The sequence below is a fragment of the Lacerta agilis genome, chromosome 17 (assembly GCF_009819535.1).
Source record: "Lacerta agilis isolate rLacAgi1 chromosome 17, rLacAgi1.pri, whole genome shotgun sequence".
Taxonomy (NCBI): Eukaryota; Metazoa; Chordata; class Lepidosauria; order Squamata; family Lacertidae; genus Lacerta; species Lacerta agilis.
The window spans coordinates 32,193,429-32,216,102 of NC_046328.1; the positions used below are offsets into that span (position 1 = coordinate 32,193,429).

At 51.0% G+C, this 22,674-nt stretch overlaps 1 protein-coding gene across 2 annotated transcripts in view; it reads right to left on the reverse strand.

The window, feature by feature from the left end:
* Positions 1 to 20,800, reverse strand: part of ATP8B2 (ATPase phospholipid transporting 8B2) — a 47,559-nt gene extending 26,759 nt beyond the window's left edge. The window contains exons 1-9 of one of the 2 annotated variants that reach the window (XM_033174501.1): positions 20,725 to 20,800; positions 12,731 to 12,798; positions 10,445 to 10,503; positions 8,361 to 8,474; positions 8,081 to 8,179; positions 6,965 to 7,026; positions 5,843 to 5,915; positions 3,090 to 3,160; positions 787 to 866 (exon numbers count right to left, since the gene is read on the reverse strand). In XM_033174501.1, coding sequence (XP_033030392.1) covers positions 787 to 866; positions 3,090 to 3,160; positions 5,843 to 5,915; positions 6,965 to 7,026; positions 8,081 to 8,179; positions 8,361 to 8,474; positions 10,445 to 10,503; positions 12,731 to 12,761 — 589 coding nt within the window. In that variant the 5' untranslated portion in view covers positions 12,762 to 12,798; positions 20,725 to 20,800. Of the gene's footprint in view, positions 1 to 786; positions 867 to 3,089; positions 3,161 to 5,842; positions 5,916 to 6,964; positions 7,027 to 8,080; positions 8,180 to 8,360; positions 8,475 to 10,444; positions 10,504 to 11,199; positions 11,350 to 12,730; positions 12,799 to 20,724 lie in introns of those variants that run through there. The other variant, XM_033174500.1, reaches the window with a different exon arrangement.
* Positions 20,801 to 22,674: the final 1,874 nt, after the last annotated feature.

Consider the following 22,674-nt stretch of genomic DNA (forward strand, 5'->3'; position numbering starts at 1 on the left):
CTGTTTAGGGAAGTTTTTAATGTTTGAAGTTTTATTGTGATTTTAATATTCTGTTGGGAGCCGCCCAGAGTGGCTGCGGAAACACAGCTGGATGGGCGCGGGGTATAAATATTTTTTTTTTATTAATTATTAATTATTATTATTATCATCACCTTGTCAAGGATTTCTACCCCAACTACAGCAAGGTCTAAAGTAAACAGCCCCTTCTCATGTTCATTCTTCATTTCCTCCTTTTTTTCCCTTGCTGAGTTTGCAGATGCCCTCAGTCACTTTTCCAATTCAACAAAAGTTCAGATCTTGAAGATCCTTGGGGCAGAGACTTATCTGGTTGGAGTCTTGTTGAGGATGCCCTCCATGCCCTCCTCCCATTCCCTCCGCATTTTATAATGTAAGCTTCCTGGGGCAGGGACCCCTCCCTTTGCATTCTGCAAAGCACTGGTGGCACCAGGCAAACCAGAGGTGGGGAGCGTTTCTCAGCAGCCCCAAGGGCCGCACTCCCTTCTGTGCCACCTCCTGAGGGCCACATGCCGGAGGCGCCAGAAGCAGAAGTGGGCAGAGCACTGAATGCGAATCCTCCTCTTCTACGGCAGGACTAGCTTCTACATGAATTCACACACCCCACTTTGTGTCCTTTATTCCGGCAAGAAAGAGGTGAGATCAGAGGCGAAGGACTCTGCCCAGGCAGGGGAAAACACACTCAAGGAGGGAGCGGGTGTCCCGAGGGCCAGTTAGGAAAACCTGCATGCTCTGTGTCCCATGCAAAACTACACCCCCTCCCCCACTCACCATCAAAGTGCGCAAGTTTGCTGGTGTCACTCAGCTCCGATGTCACTGGGATGGCCTGGCGGACCTTCATGTTGGTCTCCCTGGAGGCAAAAAAAGCATTAAGCATGGAGAGGTGGGGGGGGGGCAAGGAGCAGGCCCAGGCTCCTAGGTCCTGGATACCTGCCCGGGGGGAGGCAGTCCTCGCACTCAAGCCTACCCCCAATGAGAAGAGGTGCGGTAGGAACCTAATAAGTGCCCTGCCGGATCAGGCCGAAGGGATCCAAGATGCACAGCGTCCTGCTTCTCTCACAGGTGTCTCCAGAAAAGGACAAAAGGCAGGCAGAGAAAGCCTACGGCCAAGTGCCAGCTGGTTTGCCAACCTCCCCCACCAGCAACTGACATTCAGATAGACTGCGCCTGAGCAGGGAGGCTCCGCCAAGCCCGCTCCCATTTGTTTGCCCATTTACAAACCGCTTTGCGGGCAAAATTTTAAGACGTTTTTGATCGAAAGGCCGAGGTTTTATTTTGCTGTCAACGGCATTTTATAGAACGCAGAAATTCTCTATTCTTTTCTAATATATTTTGACCTGAGTTATAACCATGAAGGGTCTTGTTTAAACGTAAGCAGTACATAAATGGGATGAATGAAATGAACCAGGTAAGCGGCTCGGATCCCCTTGGAAGAAAAACAGCTGACATGCCAAAAACAGCCACCCTATGGAATTCCCTGCCTTTTGACAACAGCCAGGCACCTTCACTAAAAACATTTTTATTTAAGCAAGTCTATCCAGACTTGTGGAACACTGACATGTGCTTCAATGTCAGTTTTCAGCTTATCGATTTTATTTTATTTTATTTGAGCTTTCAAATTGTTGCTTTTAACTGTTTTCTTACCAATAATTTCATTGCTCTATTCCACTTGTAAACTGCTTCGGGGGTTTTGTTTTTACAATAAAGCGGTATATAAATTTTATGGGGGGGAAATAATGAAGTATCATGTGATTCATTAAGTTTGATAAACACCCAAAAGAACCAAGGTCACGAACAACACTATACCAAACACACAAAGATCGTAACCGGCTGATAAAGTAATCTCAATTTCCCATCATTTTTACATATAAACAGATATAATATAGAACTCAAACATAATAATACATGGGTACAACTATTCAACTGCAAATATATGACAACAACATGTGTCAATATGTATCACGAGATCCACATAAAACAGATCAAGGTCCCAAGGCAGACAAAAGTCCAAGCATAAATGTGAAAATTATAGTCTTGCCAGTCTGCAACATGAAAGTTGCCAAAGAGGGGTGTGATAGATATTGTGGAGCATGACGCAGGTTGTAGAAGCTGGCGATGGCATTAAGTTTCTGCACATCCCACCTTTTCTTCCAAGGTACTGAAGGTGGTAGAATCATACAACTGTGGAGTTGGAAGGGACCCTGAGAGTCATCTAGTCTGACCCCCCCTGCAATGCATGAATCTCAAATATAAAACGTTTTACTATGTTTTATATATGCTGTAAAGCTGCCCAAAGGAAACCCAGCCAGATGGGCAGAGAATAAATACAAAATACAAAATATCAGTAAAGCATCCAGGACAATTAGCCATTCAACCTCTCCATGGTATACATGGTTCTCCCTCCTTCCAATTTGATCCTCGCGACAACCCTATGAGGTAGGGTTAGGCTGAGAGGCTGCGAGTGGCCCAAGCGACTTTGGGGCTGAGCGGGGATTTGAACCCTGGTCTCTTCCAGGTCCTAGTCTGGTACCTTAACCACTACACCATGTTAGCGGTCCCACCCCAACGGAGGTAAAGGTAAAGGTACCCCTGACCGTTAAGCCCAGTCGCAGACGACTCTGGGGTTGCGGCGCTCATCTCGCTCTATAGGCCGAGGGAGCCGGCGTTTGTCCGCAGACAGCTTCCGGATCATGTGGCCAGCATGACAAAGCCGCTTGTGGCGAACCAGATCAGCGCATGGAAATGCCGTTTACCTTCCCGCCGGAGCGGTACCTGTTTATCTACTTGCACTTTGACGTGCTATTGAACTGCTAAGTTGGCAGGAGCAGGGACCGAGCAACGGGAGCTCACCCCGTCACGGGGATTCGAACCGCCGACCTTCTGATCGGCAAGCCCTAGGCTCTGTGGTTTAACCCACAGCGCCACCCCGGCGGAGACCCCCATCCAAATGAGCAGACACATGCTTCAATGCGTAAACCCAATAGCGCAAGGCTCGCTTTCTGAGACGCATGACGGCAGCCCCTCAACCGCCCGACCTGCTGCGGGCAGAGCATGGGGAAAGGGTCGGCACTCACCCGTCCAGCTCTGCCGTTTCGATGTAGCAAAGCCCGTGAGGTTCGCTGCTGGACAGGAGAAGCAAGTCAGCCTGGGGAGAAAGGAGGAGGAAAGAGGCTGAAACAGCAAATATCAGCCACAGAGGCTGTACCTGAATTCACACGAATGTGCAGACTGCACCCTTTATATTCCTAATCCAGTGGTTCTCAAGGAGTATAGCGCACCACACTGGTATTGGCAAGAGGGTGGGGGGAAGACGTCAAATGCATTTAAATACATTGTCAAGTGCAATTTTCCAAAGTGACACTAGACAGCGACGGTGAGCTATGCAAAATTCAATGTATTTTTCAAAACGTTTTTTTTTAAAAAAAAGCATTTTCACAGCATTTTTTTATATGTGTGTATATTCCACCTAAGAGTCTCATGTTCCACCGACTGAGCTATCCATGATACTATATAGTACAGTATAGTATCATAATAATTTCTCTTTTTTTGCGGAATATGGATAAATACATTTTCAAAACAAGAGCATGAGCATTGGCTATTCTACAGTTGTTGTGAACAGGGATTTTCAACTCTGACAAATAACAAGTTTGTTATTTATACTGCCCCCCCCCCGTGTGCCTCGGTTGCCCCAGCAACGGGAAGATCAGAAAAGAGAAAGGTTTCTTTGGGTGGATGAGTAAAGGAGTGTTTGCTTGTCTCAAATTAGACCTAATATACATGAGATTACCCGGCAAAAGCAAGCTCACACCTAGAATCATAGAGTTGGAAGAGACCACAAGGGCCATCCAGTCCAACCCCCTGCCAAGCAGGAAACACCATCAAAGCATTCTTGACAGATGGCTGTCAAGCCTCCGCTTAAAGACCTCCAAAGAAGGAGACTCCACCACACTCCTTGGCAGCAATTCCCACTGTCCAACAGCTCTCACTGTCAGGAAGTTCTTCCTAATGTTTAGGTGGAATCTTCTTTCTTGTAGTTTGAATCCATTGCCCCGTGTCCGCTTCTCTGGAGCAGCAGAAAACAACCTTTCACCCTCCTCTATATGACATCCTTTGATATATTTGAACATGGCTATCATATCACCCCTTAACCTTCTCTTCTCCAGGCTAAACATACCCAGCTCCCTAAGCCGTTCCTCATAAGGCATCGTTTCCAGGCCTTTGACCATTTTGGCTGCCCTCTTCTGGACACGTTCCAGCTTGTCAGTATCCTTCTTGAACTGTGGTGCCCAGAACTGGACACAGTATTCCAGGTGAGGTCTGACCAGAGCGGAATACCTCTCAGAGTTTGTATACATACTTAAGGTACGTATATAAGAGGATCATTTAGAATTATATTTTGGGAATGAGTCATGTTCTTATGTGGCTGTGTTGTTTTATACTTTCTGGGTGTCTTACGATCATATTATAAAGTTGTTGTGTTCTACGTTACTAGTAGTTGCTTGTTTTGCTCTGTTTCACAATGTATTTCTCGTTACCGTATTTTTCGCTCCATAAGATGCACTTTTCCCTCCTGAAAATTAAGGGGAAATATCTGTGCGTCTTATGGAGCGAATGGTGGTCCCTGGAGCTGAATTGCCCAGGGGCCAAAAGAGGATCATGCTTTTTATTTTAAAAAGAGAAAAGGGGGTGTTGAAAGGACCCCACTCAGCAGCTGATCAGCAAGAGATCGGGAGAGAGATAAGAGTACCGGCTCCCTTTCAGCCCCGCCCTCTTGCCCAGGCCTCCTTTGTTGAATGTGCTGCAGAGGGAGGTTGTTTGTTTCCCCAGCTACATGTGACTGGCTGATTTAATTATCTGTCTGGAAACTGTAGAAAAGGCTCCCTTTCCTTTAGAAGCTGCAGAAATGTGAGTTGAACCCCATAAGAATGGGGCTTTTCCTCTTTGCTCTTCCCCCTTTGCAAAAGCTTTGCTTTTCCCCCTTTGCAAAAAAGCTGCAAAACTTTTAGCTGATCCTCAAAAAACCAGGGCTTTTCCCTTTGCAAAAAAAAAACTGCAAAACTTTAAGTTGATCCTCAAAAATAACAGGGCTTTTAGAGGATGATTTTTTTTTCTTGTTTCCTCCTCTAAAAACGAGGTGCGCCCTATGGTCCGGTGTGCTCTATGGAGCGAAAAATATGGTAATTAAAAAATTGTGTGGCACAAGCAAATTCTTACTATGAAAGTGTGGCCCAGAGGAAAAGGTTTGAGAACCACTGTCCTAATCTCTCAATATAGGGACCACAAAGGCTACGTTATAATTTAGGAACACAGAAAGCTGCCTTATACTGAGTCAGACCATTGGTCCATTTAGCTCAGTATTGTCTACACTGACTGGCAGCAGCTCTCTAGGATTTCAGGCAGGGAACAGTTCCCAGCCCTGCTCAGAGAAGCGACTGGGGATTGAACCTTTGGCACGCAAAGCAGGTGCTCTCCCACTAAGCAATACAGTCCTTTCCCTGAAAATAAATTAAGGTTCCAGTTCTCATGGTCCCGTGCAAAGGTGTGATTTAATAGGAACATAAGCAGGAGCCTTAGTGCAAGTCAGTCCATCCAGCTCAGTATTGTCTACACTGACTGGCAGCAGCTCTCCAGGCAGGGAGAGTTCCCAGACCTACCTGGAGATGCCAGGAATCGAACCTGAGACCTTCTGCACGCAAGGCAGGTGTTCTACTCGCCCTTCCCCATCATGGCTCACCAGACCTTTCCTTCCTTCCCAGCTTGCAGGTGCTTGTGGGTCTCATGCAGCTTAGTGGGGCAAACAGCACCGCGGGGCTCGCCTAGGACTCACCGCCACGAACTGGTTGTTCTCCAACTTTATGATGTCACCAACGCGAACGTTCATCCACTGTTCCTGACGGAGGCTGTAAGAACCAAGTGTGGGGAAGATTTGGGGAGAGGGGGTTGGAAGTGGAGAAAAAGGAGGTGTGTCAAATGAAAAGAGGCAGACAAGCCCAACCCCATCACTTAGATATATTTACTTCGATCAGGTGTGGGGAGCCTCTGGCCTGCCAGGTGTGGCTGAACTCAGGACCGGTGCTAGGATTTCTAGCGCCCTAGGCGAGACCACCTTCTGGCGCCCCCCCCCCCGCCAAAGTCTGCTTTAGCGGGAGGTGGGGGTGGTGGAGAGGCAAGCAGCAGTTTCTCCACTGTAGCCTGCCCTGCCCCCCGCCAAAGCCTGGCCAGCGCCCGTTCCATTTTGGCGCCCTAGGCAATTGCCTAGTTCGCCTTAACGGACGCGCCAGCCCTGGCTGAACTACAACTCCCATCAGCTCCAGCCAACACGGTCAATGGCCAGGGATGATGGGAGTTGCATTCCAGCATTCTCACCACTTGTTTTAACTCAAGGATGGGGAACCACAAATCAGAGGCTCCGGCTCAACCAATCACAGGCTCCGGCTCTACCAATCGCAGGCTCCGGCTCCACCAATCACAGGCTCCAGTTCCACCAATCACAGGCTCCAGTTCCACCAATCACAGGCTCCAGTTCCACCAATCACAGGCTCCAGTTCCACCAATCACAGGCTCCAGTTCCACCAATCGCAGGCTCCGGCTCCACCAATCGCAGGCTCCGGCTCCACCAATTGCAGGCTTCGGCTGCCCCTACTGTTGGGCTCCCTGCCTTCCGCTCCATCACTCTCAATGGTCACCAACCACCCCAGTGTGTGTGTGTGTGTGTGTGTGTGTGAGCCCCACAGCCCTCCAAATTTTGCTGGGCTCAAACTCCCACCCTCCTCCTCAACCACCGGCCAAGCTGGCTGCAGCTAAAGGGGGTGTTTTGAGTCCAGGCGCATCCAGAGGGCCACAGGATCCCCATCACCCACGGCTGGTCTGACAGATTCCCCACCCCTCACCCAGAAATGCACCACAACCACCACCACCACCAATCCGCAGTTGCCATGGCAATACTCACATCCCATTGATCAGCACCTGAGACTGGCGATTGTTCACCTGGTTGTCACTCTTGTGGCGAAACTGCGGAGAGACAGCAAGATCGCAGAATCTTAAAGAGTTGGAAGGGACCCAAGGGTCATCTAGGCCAACCCCCTGCGACGCAAAATGAAAGGAAGGTCCCCCGACACAATCGAGGAGGGTCAGGCGATCAGGGGCCGCTAGTCACAATGGCTACCGGTATGTTCTCCCTCCATGGTCGGAGGCCTCTGAACGCCACTCGCTGGGAATCGCAGAGTGGAGATAGTTGCTCTCGCACTCGGGTCCTGCTTGCGGGCTTCCCAGAGGCATTTGGTTGGCCACTATGAGAACAGGATGCTGGACTAGATGGGCCATGGGCCTGATCCAGCAGCCAGGATCCTCTTATGCCTTTTTATATTCTTCTGCTTTGAGTGCAGAAGGTCCTAGGTTCAATCTCCAGGTAGAATAATAGCGTTGGAAAAGGTCCCAGTGGCCGCCTAGTCCAACACTAGTCAGAAAGTCCTTTCTAACGTTTAGTCGGAATCTCCTTTTTTGTTGTCTGAATCCACTGGCTTGGGTCCGGCGCTCTGAGCAGCAGAAAACAAGCTTCTGAAGATGGCTATCCTATCTCCTCTCAGTCTCTTTTCCAGGCTATGAATGCCCAGCTCCTTCAACCGTTCCTCATAAGGCTTGGTTTCCAGACCCTTGATCGTCTTGCTTGCCCTCCTCCGCACACCTTCCCAGCTTGTCAATATTTTTCTTAAATTGTGTTGCCCAGAACTGGGCACAGTATTCCAGGTGTGGTCTGACCAAGGCAGAATAGAGCGGTACAATGACTTGATCTGGACATTCGACCTGGAACCGCATTAGCTTTTTTTGCTGCAGCATCACACAGCTGACTCTCGCTAAGCAGGTCTGGGTTTGGCCAGCGCCCGGGTGGCCGACCTCCCCTTCCGAGGAACCGCCCCGTATGATCCCGTGAGTTCCGCGGCAAAAGAAAGGCAGGGTGTGAATTCCGGGAAACCAGCAAAGCACCACCGATAAGCGGTCCAAATCGCCACCAGCCCCAACCCAGGTCTCCCCTCTCCCCTCTGCCAGATTCCCCCCCCTTGCTTACGTAATCGTCAGTGGCATCCTTGACCGCCGTGATGGTAAGCACAAGAACCAAAGGCACTATGGTGGTGAACCACGAAAGGGAGGATATCTGTGGAATCAGCTGGGTGGAGGAAGACAGGCGAGAGGGTAAGTGAAGGCAGGGGAAGAAGAGGCGGCAGGCAGGGTGCTTCTGTGGAGTCTCCTCCAACACTCTCCAAAACCAAAACCCAGAACGCCGCCCATGTAACACTTTCAAATCCCCCTCTTGCCCCAATAGGAAAGTCGCGTGAGCAGGCCCGCACCTGGAGAATAAGGAGGAAGAGGAAGTAAGTGTTAGCCACTTCCTGGAACTGCTCAAAGAGGTTGATGGGCAGGAATGTGACCACGTTGTACTTGGACGTCTTGATGCAGTTACTCTGCGGGGAGAGAGGAAAGGAAACAACATTAGATGGGAGAAACTCGCGGGGAGCCCGTGCCTCCCCTCCGCCCCACGGCCAGCTTTCCCAGCAGCCCCCCACTCCACCCCAAAACTCCTCCAACAGATCTTCTCCGCTGATTTCAACCCTTGGCACACAGAACGACCCGGGTTCAATCCCCGATAATCTCCAGGAAGGGGAATCTTGAAGAGACGCTGCCTGTCAGTGCAGACAATATGGAGGTAGGTGGACTCAGAGGTGATCTGACTCGGAATAAAGCGCCTTCCTGCGTTCCTGTTTAATTCAGCCACCACCCCCCCTTTCCCAGAACTGTGAGGACTACCAACTTCATTTTTTATCTGGTGGAAGGAACGGCTGGAAAGGACATCGGGACAGGGGCCCGCTTCCTGCGTGCAAAAAGCCCCGGGTTCAATCCCTTCCTGGTAAGGTTGCAAGGGACTCCCTTCCTAAAACCCTGGAGACTCATAGACTTCATAGAATTGTAGAGTTGGTCATCTGGTCCAACCCCCTGCCATGCAGAAATAAGATTGGTTACTGCCAATCAGTGTGGAAAGTACTGAGCTCAGTGCAAAGAAACGCCGTGTGCTCCTTGTTAATTCCCTGACGAATAAATCTGCACGGCTTTGCCATTTTTTATCAGTTACCGTTCAACACACTAGGATGTGCACAAGGCTGTGGGGATAATGTGCGGGTGGACTAGGAACAGAACTTACTGTTGGAGGGTAAAGACTCAAAATCTCTCTCTCCACCTTCGCTCCGGAAAGAGGAAAAAATATCCCAAAGTTTCTTTGTCTGCCTTCCACACTTAACGCTCTATTTATAACCGCTGAGCTGGGCTGTTGTCCCCGGGCAGGAAGTTATTCACAAACACACCCTAGCCAAGATACGAGGGGTCAAGCCCAGTCAGAAGCGGGGCAGTGGTGTGGGGAGAAGCTTCCAGAAAGCGGAAGGCAGCTCAAGGTTTCCTGGGATTTCCCGCAAACACCCCCCCCCCTCAAAAAAATAAAAACACTGAGCAGCAGTCGCCTCCCCATATGGGATGGGCAAATCTGATTCCATCTCAGTTTCTCTTTTTTTTCCCAGTCTTAGTTCCAATTCTCTACGTTTCCACATTCGTTTGTGGGTTTTGTTTCAAAGTTCACTTGAAAAATTCATCCCCTTTTTAGCGCAAACGTCTCCTAACTCAAAACAGGGGTTTTTTTGTGTGCGATTTTGCCAAAGGATACACAGTTCTGGAAAAGGGTTTTCTGTAACGGAATATGCCTCTTTGTAAGCTGTTTTGGCTGAAGTAAAATTTACAAGGCACACTCAAATGTGCATTTTAGTACGCTTGGTTTGGGAGAGAGAAGTTGCAAAATTCAGAGAACTGCAGATATCAAAGGATGGCTGTGTTTCACTCTGTGCATCATTCCAGAAAGTGCAAATAGTAGTAGTAATAATAATAATGATAATAATAATAATAATAACAATAAACTATTTACTTCTCACATTTATATCTCCCATTTTTCCCAAGGAAATTTTAATCCAAAATTCTCCCTCAAGGTCAAACCCAGTGAGCTTCATGGCCAAGTGTGGATTTGAACCCTGGTCTCTCTCAGCTCCGAGTCCTACCCTCTTAACCACTACACCGCGGGTTAGCCTTTTAAATGTTTACACCCACATCCCTAGAGCCCAACATCACCTCTAATCTCCCCCCCCCCAAAAAAAGAAAAGGTCTTCCTTTTCTGTACCTAACTCCCTACAAAACCAAACTTAATCCCTTTCACATCCCTCTCTATGGGGTATAAACGCAGCCCCACGCCCCTTCTCTGGCCTGTCAACACTGATTCCGTGTTCCCACCACAAAAATTGGGTTGTTCCACCGCCACCCCTCCCTTCCCAGAAAATTCTCTCACACACAGAGATAAATCCACCCCCCCCCAGCCGCAAACTCCTAACCCCATACTTACCGCATACTGGAACTTTTCGTTATACTCTCGGGCGTTTGCTTTCACCCGCCTTTCCTCCTCTGAAAACAGAGGCCAAAAATCAGCCGCCGGCACACAACCACCAACACCCCCAAAATCGCCGTACCCCACTTTGCCAGGCTTACCACACCCCCTCCTGCAGTTGCACCCCTGGCTTGCTAACCATTCCAAGCCGAACACAAAGGGTAGCAGATTTGATAACCCGCTCCCCGACTGCATGAGATTGGCTGGCTCTCTTAATTTTTCGCGTGCCCCCCACCACCACAAAAAAGCACCCCAGGAATAGTTCTCCCCCCTGCCTGTCCCAAATACTGAAATAAAACTGCTCCGGGTTTCGCAACCCCCAATCCATTGTTGGAACGGACTCGGTCCCCGTTTCCAAACTTGCGACTCTCGGCGGTCTCAGAAGCAAGGTCATTTGCGGGGATGGGGGGGGAACGGGTGGGAAGGAGGTGTCGGGTAAAAGGGGGCTCTCCTGTCCCCCACCACCAAAGAAAATATAGTGCAAAGGATAGGAGCCAGAGTTGGGGGGGGGGAGGAAGGAAGAAGGCGCGGGATGAGGTAATGTTTATGGAGAGAACTGCAATGACAGCTTTCTCCAAGGAGGTCGTGACAGGACAAAGGCTGGACGTCGATATTTGAGGAGCCCCCACCCCTAAAAAGAAAAGAAAAAACCCTGCTAGCCAAAGCCCCAAACTTTCACTTGTCAAACCCACCCCCCCCCCGAAAAAAAATACCTGTCCCCCCAGGCGCCTGTCCGCGGCTGCCCGTCGCTACGGCGACCCAGGGCCATTTCTCGGGCATCTCCTTAGGGATCGTCATGGTTACCGCCGGCCCGGATTTGCGTGTGTTTTATGGGGAGGGGGGCCTTGCAGGAGGCCCCCTGGGCTTAGGCAACAGCCCCCCATCGGCCTCCCCAGTCCGTGCCCCCCATTCTCCTCCTGCCTCAGCTGCTGCTGCTGCTGCTGCTGCCCCCCCTCCCCACTCGCTGCAGGAGAAAACTCCACGCTGACATTGAAGGAGACGGGGGCCGCCTACCGCCACGCAGCGGCCAATGAGGGACCGGGACAGCGTTGCTTAGGTAACCACTGCATGGGGGGGACGAGGAGGGGGGACCTCTCGCCTGCCTGCTTCTCTTCCCAGGCCCCCCCCCTCCCCAGAAAGACCTTACGGACTCAGTCAAAGGCATTCAAATCCCTTTGATGGGACACCCCCCCCAAAAAAAAATTCATTTTGCTTAGGTTCCTGCTTGTTATTAAATCTGTTTTTACCTCAGTTCACCTCTTCTGCCAAAGAGACACCCACACACCCCAGCTCTCTCTCTCTCCTCACAAGAACCCTGTAAGGTAGTCCGGGCTGCATGGTTGCCAACTGACCAGGAACGAAATAAGGCAATGCACCTTGCTCCTGCGCCTCAGAGAGCAGCCTGACGCAGATGAAAAAGTCATATGGCGATAGATTGGGAAGGGAACCCCAAAGGCCATCCGAACCCAGCCCAATGCTCAGCTTGGGAATCTTTACTGACTTTGCAAGTAGGAAGCTAGCTTAGCAGGGAGAGAGAGGGCTGGGCTAGAGCTCCCTGAAGCGCTGCTTGTCTACTTGCAGAACATTTGGCTGGCTTTTAACATGGGGAAGGGGATGAATTCAAAAACGGGACAAGACCGCCTTCTGTCTAAATTGGTGCAGACCCTCTAAAGTGGTACAGACCCCTCAAACTCATCATGCTGCTGGCAAGGGTGCATATACTCTGGATATGAAAATCTGTCACAGAGCTTTAGAATTGGAAGGGACCTTTTGTGGTCATCCAGTCTGACCCCCACCCCGAGGGACGCAGGAATCTTGCAACTACGCATCCCTGACGAACGACTGTCTGGCCTCTATTTAAATACTTCCAGCAAGGAAGGGCCAATGGCCTTCCAGGGCACCATCGAACAGCTCTGACCATTAGGCACCTTTTAATATATATACTTTAAAAACGCTTCATGGTCTCTTAGAGGAAGCGGTTGCGAATGAAATGGAATTAAGCAAAAGCTTCTCAAAAGCAGAGTTCCCCCACCAGTGGCTACACTGGGGACGCAGGGGCGGAGATCAGTTGAAAAGTTGGCAACATTGCACTGGCTGAGTGAGAACGAGAGTCTGAGAAGTTAAATCACCTAGGTTTTGTGGTTGATCGGGGTGGGTGGGGTGGCCCAGCACCTGTCAGTCCCACTCCCTTCCCCACCCCCACCCCCCACCCACCCCAAAAAACAGCCCATCAGAAAGTCTTACCTGGAGGATGTTTCTTAGAACAAAGTTCCATGGCATTCGATGGCAGTTTATCAGGCCCATGGGAGGTGCTGTATTGGGGCAAGGAGATTGGGGGGGGGGAAGCAAAGAAATAAAAATAATTGGTTTGGGGTGGGGGCGCACACACACACACACCTAAAATAAACCAAAGGTGGAGAACTTTGGGGGCTGAATGCGGCCCTCAGAATGCTTCTGTCTGGCCCCCGGGTCTCTCTGCAAGCTGCACCCTTCTTCCCAGGCCACAGCCCCCTCTCCAACCCTGTTTCATACCCTCCCCAGGGACTTTTGCAAGCAAGGAGAGTTTGCACATTGGGGGGGGGGGAGGAAGAAAGAGAAGGAACCTCAGACTTTTCCATGGCTGGAATGCATTTTGTATCATAAAAAGGTAAGAGTCATATCCATTGCTCTGCTAACCTTTTGCTTCCATTCCCCAATGGCACATTTCCCCCAAGGGGATGCCCAGAGGAAATGCATCCCTTGAGGAGGAAAGGGTTAACCCTTGAAACAAACTAAGGAGTCACATCATCTTGTTCAGAATTTCCCCACCTTGCTGCCTGTTAACTCCTGCAGCACCCCAGCAAATCCTCCTCCTCCTCCTCGGTTTTATTATCTATAAAGCCAAAATTGACCTTCATCCAAACAGCGCCCAATAACTTTAAAATACGTGACTATAAAACAACACAACTCTCTTCCCTACGAGCAGCAGAACGGAAAGGATGCAGTTACGATAGGTATACTGAGCCAAATGAAACCATCGAGCCAATTTAACAGGGCCACGTAAAAAAAAAATGCCTTTAAAACCTGTTGCCAGATCTCTCCAGGGGAAAGCAGTCCGAACAGCGATCTGGAAACAGAACAGGAAAAGTTTCCCGCAGGAGTTTTTCCAGAAACAGAACATTACCTGGAAAATCTCCTAATCTGCCTGCAGAATTTTTTTCCGTTTAGCTAACAACAAACAGATACTGATTGCAAATCCTCAGGGTTAGCGCCCATTGCGGCTGGTGGGGCAGGAGGCAGGGAGCCCGACAGCAGGGGGCGCCAGAGCCAATGAGAGACAGAGCCAACTCATCCTAATGTTGTCCCTATCCTCCTCCGCCTCCTCCCTGCTGAGTTCTGCAAGTTCTGCAACCCTGAGACGTGGTCGCAGTCGGACCCGCGCCAGTCGCAAAACGCGCCTGGCACCTGGCTAATTTCTAACACTAGGACAGGGTTCCCCGCCCCCAAAAGGAAGCGATTTAAAAGGCAGTCGGTTGAATCACATGAAGAAACCTTCCAGCCCTGTCCCTCCCTTTCTAGAACGGACCGCAATGCTGCTAACGGTACCCGGCTCCAAGTCCAACAGACGAGATGGCTCAAAACCACGCTGAGGACTTGAATGCTGGAGAGGCCTGAGGGCTCCTCTAGCTATGGCGGTGGTTTCTCTAAAAGGGCTAGCATGCCGACACCTCCGACACCGACCAGCCAGACAGCTACACCGCTGCCGACAGCTGCTACTCCCGAGTCCCCGCTTCACCCCAACGGCAAAAGACACCTCTTCTCCGAAGTGTTTCCTGTTGCGTTTCCTGTTTTGCTCCTGGCCGCCGATTCGTGGCGAGGAGGGCAGAGCAGGCGGCAGAAGATCCTGCAAACTGTGTCAAAGAGAGTTGCTCTCCCTTGTCAAACATGCAACCCCGCAACCCCGCATATGCTAGAATAACGCAAGAGTCCGAGAGGAGGAAGGCGGTGGCGGGGGGTGGGGGGCAAATGACTCTCCCAACTATTCTTGCTGCCTGCCTGCATTTCCAAGCTGGGCTCAAAACCCATTAACAGGGTTTAGTTTTTGTAATAGCTGGGAAGGAGATATGCAAGGCAGAATTGGTGGATCGTGGAGGGGTTAAGCACCCTTCCCGCCAGCTATTCATCCCATCTGGACTCAGTTCTGGTTTTGAAACCCAGGTGTGTGTGTGTGTGTGTGTGTGTGAGAGAGAGAGAGAGAGAGAGAGAGAGAGAAACCACTCTGGAAAACACAATTTGCTGGTAGGGGATGGGTTAAGCACCTCCCTCCTCCAATTTCCTCAGGCAAAAGCTCCTCCAAGGCTTTGAAATTGGTGCCATGAGGAAACTCAGTCGTTCCAGAGAAGTCAGCCCTCCGTTTTAAACCCTAAGGAGAACCAGGGTAATGGGAGACCTGGGTTCAAATCTCCACTCGCGCATGAAGCTCACTAGGTGGGACCTTGGACTACCTGTCAGTGTAACCAACCTCACAGGATTGTTATGGGGATTAAATGATGAAGCGGAGAACCATGTACAAGCCCCCTGGGGTAAAGGTAGGATGTGAATGGAAGAATAAAACAAAATAAATAAATAAATATTGATTGAAGAATGTCCAGCTCTGTTTCAGCCAAGGGGGGATTTTTAGGGCCTTATATGAACCTGCCTGTCCTCAGACATCAAGGCAGGGCCTTGTCTGAAGTGGCCCCCCTGTTAAAGAAACTCCTATTTCCTCCCTCTCCCAGACCAGAGCATGGTCTGAAGGCACATGAGGCCACCACCTCGCTGACGCTAAGCAGGTACAGGCCTGGTCAGCTCCCAGATGGGAGGCCACCATGGAACCCCAGGTATGTTGCCTTGAGTTCCTACTATGGGGGGGGGGGGAAGCAGGACAGAAATGTGAAGAAATAACGGAGGCACAACAGTTGTTCAAACGTGGGGCAATTTGATACATTTCTGCCCCTTCAGAGAGTTTGAGGTGTTTGGTGATGTCAAGCAAGCAGGGTTGTTTTGAGAATAAAAGGGGGGGGGGTTGGCCAGTGGCTCGCCCTCATCCTAACCTACCTCACAGGGTTGTTGTGAGGTTAAAGGTAAAGGTAAAGGTACCCCTGACCATTAGATCCAGTCGCGGACGACTCTGGGGTTGCGGTGCTCATCTCGCTTTACAGGCCAAAGGACCTGGCATTTGTCCGCAGGCAGCTTTCCGGGTCATGTGGCCAGCATGACTAAGCCACTTCTGGCAAACTAGAGCAGCGCACGGAAATGTTGTTTACCTTTCCACCGGAGCGGTACCTATTTGTCTACTTGCACTTTGACATGCTTTCGAACTGCTAGGTGGGCAGGAGCAGGGACCGAGCAACGGGAGCTCACCCCGTCGCAGGGATTCGAACCGCCAACCTTCTGATCGGAGTCTAAATAATTTTTTAAAAGATATCAGTCATGACGAGGGATACGTTCCTGCGTGACCAATTCCCCCCACAATTCCCAGCTCGCAGAGCTGCCGGGGGACACAGCGTACACAAGAAAGGAGTGCTTTCCAAAACCCCAGAATCTTAACACAAAGAGAGTCCGACTGGATCAGGCCAACTAGTCCAGCATCCTGTTCTCACAGTGACCAACCAGATGCCCCTGTGGAAAAACCCGTAATAAGCAGGATCCGAACTCGAGAGCAACTCTCCCCACTTGCAATCCCCAAGCAACTGGCGTTCAGAGCTACATCACTGCTTCCGACAGCGGAGCGAGAAAATACCAAATACGACTGGTGGAAACCTTTAAAAACCAACCCAAAAGTACTGATAGGTGGAAGTGGAAGTCAGAAAGGTCACTCTCTCCTCCATTTCCTTTCCCAACTCTATGGCGCTTTTCAAGGCTGAGATTGGTACCCATTCAGCCGCGCAGAGATGAGGTGTATTTGCATGGTTGAGGACCCAAAAGCGTAAAGAAGCACCAACTTTGATCGCATGCGAAGAGACACTTGCAAAGATGGGGAACGGGAAATGAGGTGTTGATCCGTCCTATATAGCCTATTATCATTGTGCAGGCAGGAAGCTGAGATGAGCCTCAGGCAACCACAGAGCGTAAAAACCAGAGAGAAAACCCCAACTAGTCCATTTCTTTGACTCAGGGCTGGGGAAACGGAGGTTCTTTTTGGGTGGGGAGTCAGAGCCACCCAAACTCCAGCGAATGTTTATTTTTCAAAGCCACACACACACAAAGTTTCCGGGCAGGCAACGGCACAGATGCCACAAACTCCCTTTGCCCCACCCAGATGCCCTCCCTCTCTCCTAATCCCACATCACAAAAGACATGACAAAGTTGAAAAGCACTCTGTGCGAGTCCCAGAGAACTGTCCTCCGCCCCGTCATTTCGCACATTCCAGATGTGAAAACAGAATCCGAGGCTCGGCTGTCAACTTTCCCAGGGCCGTTTGAGCAAAATTAAAGAGTTTGTGATATAGGGCAAAAGATTTGGGGGTGGGGGGATGGAGGAGTGTGAGGCACACTTCTCCTTTGGCAGTTGCCCCCTCCAAAATGCCAAAAACCAAAGGGAGAAATGGGGCTGGCAAATTCATAGAATCACAGAGTCTGAAGGGACCCCATGGGTCATCTAGTCCAACCCCCTGCAATGCAGGAATCACAGCTCAAGAATCCCCAGCAGACAGGCGCCCAACCTCTGATTAAAAACCTCCAGCAAAGGATTGTCCTTCATCTTCCCAGGTAGGCCAGCTTCACCTTGTTTAGTAGCACGGAGCTTTACCTAAGAAGGCCGATGTCACACAGGTATAGCAGAGGCACAGAGGAAGCTGTCTCCTTCCGAATCCAACCTTGTAGCTCAGTAAGGTCCACACTGGCTGGCAGCAACATCGGCAGGGCAAGACTCTCCCATATGTTTGGGAATGAACCCCAGGACCTTCAAAAGCAGGTTCTTCTACCATTCTGCTGTGTCCTTTCCCCCAAAATCAAAGCAAGATTCCAGTCCTCATGGTTCCGAATAAAGGCCCTGATTTAAACAGTAAACGCCAGAAGCTGGCTTCTTCCCAGTCAGAACAACGGGCCACCTAGCTCAGTAATGTCTTTCCGCAGATGCTTTGCCACTGATTAGCTCACCTTCCCAAACACTGGAGGCCCGTCCTGGGATAGCTCAGCAGGCAAGAGCACAAGACACTTAAATCTAAGGTTCATGGGTTCGAGCCCCACGTTGGGCAAAATATCCCTGCATTGCAGCGGGTCAACTCTACGGCTCTTTTAAGATTCCATGGAGCTCAAAACTGCCTGCACTGACCGGCAGCAGCTCTCCAGGGTTTCAGAAGAGGGTCTTTCAAAGCAGATGCTCTACCGCTGACCTACAACCTTTCAATCCACATATACAACTAGCGGGAAAGAGACCCGGTTTATGTGTGATATTTAGATAAAAGTTGGCTAAGCCTCTCCTCTGCCCAGAGGAAGAGAGCAGTGCTGTCCCTCTCCTGAAATATCCTGTATACTGCCAGTTTGGTGCCAAGCTGGCGTGTTTGGGCATCTGGCTAAGGCTTGGGGGGGGGGGAAGGAAGCGGTGCGTGGCAATGGGGAGATTGTTGGTTCGAGGTTGTTGGCCATGTCGAGGCGAGAACATGACGCCGAAGCAAGGTCTGGCTCCCGCCAGCAACATCTGGAAGGGGGGGCGCCATGCCAAGGAAGAGAGGAATTGTGGGCGGCCAGCAAGCGGGGGTGGGGGTGGAGCAGGGGCAGGATCCAGAACGTGGAAATGGGGCAGCGGGGAGGTGGAGGGTGAGATATCTCCGCATCAGCAGTTGGGGAAGTGGTGGGGTTGCAGAGGGGGTGAGAATCTGGGCCTAGGAAAAGGATACAGACTTTTCCAAATCCAAATCGAGTGGTGCAGGGTATCTCAGCATCAGCATCTAGGGAGAGGGGCCACCCAAGCGAATGGATTTTTTTTGGGGGGGGGGGTGGCGGCAGAGGAAGAGGGACCAGGGAAGAAACTGGGAGCGAGACAAAGCAGGAACCGGAATGTGTGGGGAGAGAATTGGAAGGAGGGGAGTTGTTTTCTACTGTGCTAAGGCAAGGAAGGAGGATAGAGTATCCAGGAATCAGCGTTTGGGGGAAGGAGGGAGGAGGCGCTAAGGAAGGAGGGTGGGGGGGGGGGTCACACTAGGACAGAGGTACACAGAAACCTGCCTTATTTAGCTCCATCCTCTAAGTAAAAAAAAAAACCTAAGACTCCAGTCCTCATGGCTTTGAAAAAATGGCTGGTTTAAATAGGAACCCAGGGAACTGTTTTATAGCATTGGTCATAGGAACAGAAGGGACTGAGTCCATCTTGCTCAGTTATGCCTACACTGGCTGGCAGCAGGGTTTCAGACAGGGAGTTTCTTCCAGTTCTACCTGGAGGTGCTAGGGACTGAAGTTGGGATCTTCCGCATGCAAGCCAGACGCGTTACGGCCCTTCCCCAACATGGCGCCCTGCGGACATTAATTGAGGTTCCTAGCTCCCATCAACCTCACCCCCTACGCCCAGAAATGTTGGGAGGCAGAACGCAAACACAACTAGTGGGGCACCAGGTTGGTTAGCCCTGCATCAGGCAAAGAGAGGAATAAGGGTTCAGGGCACCCCCCAGCAATTGTGTGTGCAGTGGGGAGAAGGACCCAGACGGAGAGTTCATGTGGGACTGGGAGAGGTCAGATCCTGGAACGCACCAGCAAAGAACCCCTGGAAGGGTGGTCTGCCAATAGAGAAAGGTTTCAATGTTTAAGGATGCATTTAAAGCACATTGATTCCCCTCTCCCCCCCCCCAATCCTGGGAACTGTAGTTCATTCCTCCCAGAAATGCAATTCCCAGCACCCTTTTTTTGGGGGGGAGGGGGGGACTGAAGGCAGAGCATACATTAGTGAAATTACTAGGCAACTGAGAGCTTTAGGCATGAGCATTCCGGTAGGCTCCCCCCCCCAAAAAAAGATCAACAACTTTGACCTGAAACCCCCCAAAAGGGGGTAGATCACTGCCAGTTTTTATCTCTTCTAGAAGAATCTGGAGAGAAGATCTAGGGAAAGGAGGTAAGGAGGAGAGATATGGAGCTGTAAGCTTTTCATGTACTTCCCAGTATGGGGGGGGAGTAAGCCCCCCTGATCTGAAGGAGCTTACTTTTGGACCCCCTTAGTGGGTTGCAGCCTGATTCAAGACAGGTCGCCACAGGAGCATTTGCAAATATATGGTAAAAGCTTAAGAAATGGGTCCCCAAATGCATGTTTGGGTTAAAAAGGAGCCGTGGCTGCGAAAAGGTAGCCCAAGGAATTGGTGCTTACCTAGCAGGTTTCGGGGGGGGGGGGGTCGCAAAAAAACCTTCCCATGGGGGTCAAGGGTGGGGGAGGTTAAAGGTCAAGAGAGAGGGGATCCAAGGGGATGTTCAAAAGTTAAGGGAAGGAAATCTCCAAAATTCAATCCCTTCTCCCCTGTTAAGATATTAAAAGAACTATTTAAAAAACAGAGAAATAAACTGGGGTGGGGAATCTCCAAACCTAACCCCCCCCCCCCACACACACCAGAAACTAAAATAATAATAATGCAAACGTGGAAGTATTTAGAGAGGCGATCTCCCAAAATTCACCCCCCACCCTAATAACTAATAAAATATGGGTAACATGGAAGGATGGGGGGGGGGAATCTCCCAAAATTCACCCCCAATCGCTAAAAAAAAAGAAATAAGATGGAGGGGAGCAATCTACAAAACCCACTCCCAGTAACTGAAAAACAAATAAAGACGATGGAAATATTTGGGATGGGGAATTCCTCCCTCCCCCATAAAGAGATGTATAGAAGTATTGCGTGGGGAGGGGGGAATCTCCCAATTTTCACCCCTGTAACTAAAAAGAGACAGAGATATAACACAGAAGCATTCATGGGGGAGAAAATGCCCAAAACTCACCCCACCCCACCCCACACACACACAACTCCACAAAAAGCAACATGGCATAAAAGTATTTAGCAGGAGAGAAACCTTCCAAAAAAAAAAACCCCTCTCCAAATATATATATATAGAAATATATATGTATATATTGAAATAACTACAGTTGGGGGCAACATCTTCCCCGCCCCTGCTCCGGTCCCCTTGCCCGGCTGACTCCCTTTCCAACCGAGCGGCGGAGGGAGGCGAGCTCTGGGCCGCCGGGGCGTCCCCAAACTCGGCCGGATCCCCCCGCGCCGCCGCCGCCGCCGCCGCCGCGTGGCGCACCTTAACGAGCCGCCTCCGGGCGCCCCTCGCCTCCGCTGCCCTTGCCTCTGCTGCTTCTGCTGCTGCCGCCGCCGCGCTCCATCCCCCGGCCAGGGCCGCTACGCCCTCCTGGAAGCGGCCCGCGCCCCTGCGCCCTGGCCGCGCCCGCCGACCCGCCGTGCGCCCTGGCCCATGGCTGCGCTGCTGCCGACCCGCCCGGCCCCGGATTGCCTGGCTGGCTTCGCGGTGGCGGCGGCGGCGGCTCGGCTGCTTTCCCCCCCTCCCCGTTTCCCGGGCGGGGATGGATGGAGAGGAGGAGGAGGAGGGAAGGAGGAGGGGTGGGGGGACGGAAGTGATGAAAGGGACCGCCGATCTCGGGGGCTGCTCCTCGGAGAAGCAGCTCCGGGTGGAGAAAGCGCTTTTACGCACGAGGAGGAGGAAGCCTCGCCGGGATCGCGCGCGTTTACTCGGGAGTCAACCTCTCCATCTCCTCCAGCCGAGCTTTCCTTACACAGGAGATTGTTTCCTCTCCCCCCCCCCCATCCCAAATCCAGACTTATGTCGGGCCCTGGGCCTGATCCAGGTTTTTCTCACGAGTAGACCCATGGCAATGAATGGAGCGCAGTTGGCCTGGCCCGTTCGCTTTCAGTGGCCCATTTGAAACACCTGACTCCCTCACCCCTGCAAGAATCCCGGGAACTGTAGTATCTTACTCAGCGTGCTGGGCACGGTAGCTCCGCGAGGGGTAAACTACAGTTCCCAGGACTCTGGGAAGGCGGGGAGAGAATGTGCTCTGAACTGTATGGTTGCATATGCGGCCAAGCTAAAAATGGGCCGGACTCCTCCCCATATTTTTCTAGTTACTCGCCCCATTTTTCTAACACGGAGCCCAGAGTAGCATGCAGGTGGATCTCATCCGGACACTGCCCAGACCTGCTAAACTTCAGCCGGGCGGTGGCCTCCTGAGCCTTCTGGGGTGGGAACCTGGGGCTCTCCAGTTGTTGCTTTGGGACTCCAGCATCCTTCGTGGTCAGGGGTTGGGGCATAAGGGGAGAGTTGAACATCTGGAAGGCCACCAGATGAGGAGGCTTACAGTATCTGATGAGGGGGGGGGGGCAGTGGGGCACCAACCAGCCTTATATGTTTATTTAGGGAATGGAGTGACTGCCCTGTGGGAAAAGGTTTTTTAGCCGAAAAGCGAAAAAGAGGTGGCACGGGGAGAGTTTATTAAGTGATGTGGAGAAGAGTTTTTTCTTCCCTTCTTGTAACACTAGAAATCTTGGGCGTCCAATGATGCTGAACGTCGGAAGATTCGGGGCAGGAAAAAAGGAAGGACTTCTTCAGTGTTAAACTGTGGAACTCCCTCCCACAGGAGGCAGCGACAGCCACCAGCGGCGATGTTTCTGAATGCCAGTGGCTGGAAACCCCAGGAGAGGTGGGGGAGATGCTCGTATCCTCAGGTCCTGCGCTTGAGAGTTTCCCATTGGGTTGGCCGCTGCAAGAACTGGCTGCTGGACTAGAGAGGCCTTTGGCCTCTGAAGGTGGTGGCCTCTCCTTCACCGGAGGTTTTTAAGTGGAGGCCGGATGGCTCTCCACCAGGGATTCTTTAGCTGTGGTTGCAGGGGGGTCGGGCTAGATGACCCTTGTGGATCCCTTCCAAATGTATGCTTCAACAATCCAGGCTCTTTTTTATGTTCTTATTTAATGTCCCACATTTCTACCAGCATGGCAAAAATTAAAACAGGTACAACTTTAAAAAAACACCACCACCAGTAAATATAAATCTACAGATGGAAGGCGGTATACAAATTATTATTATTATTATTATTTATTTAAATGTAGCCCTATTAAAAGCACCGCTAGAAACGCTTAGAGCTATTTAAAAGCACACACACCAACACACACCTCCTTGGCACAGCAGCTGGTTAGTGGCAAAAGGCTTGTCTGAACGACAAAGAAAAAAAGTGGCTG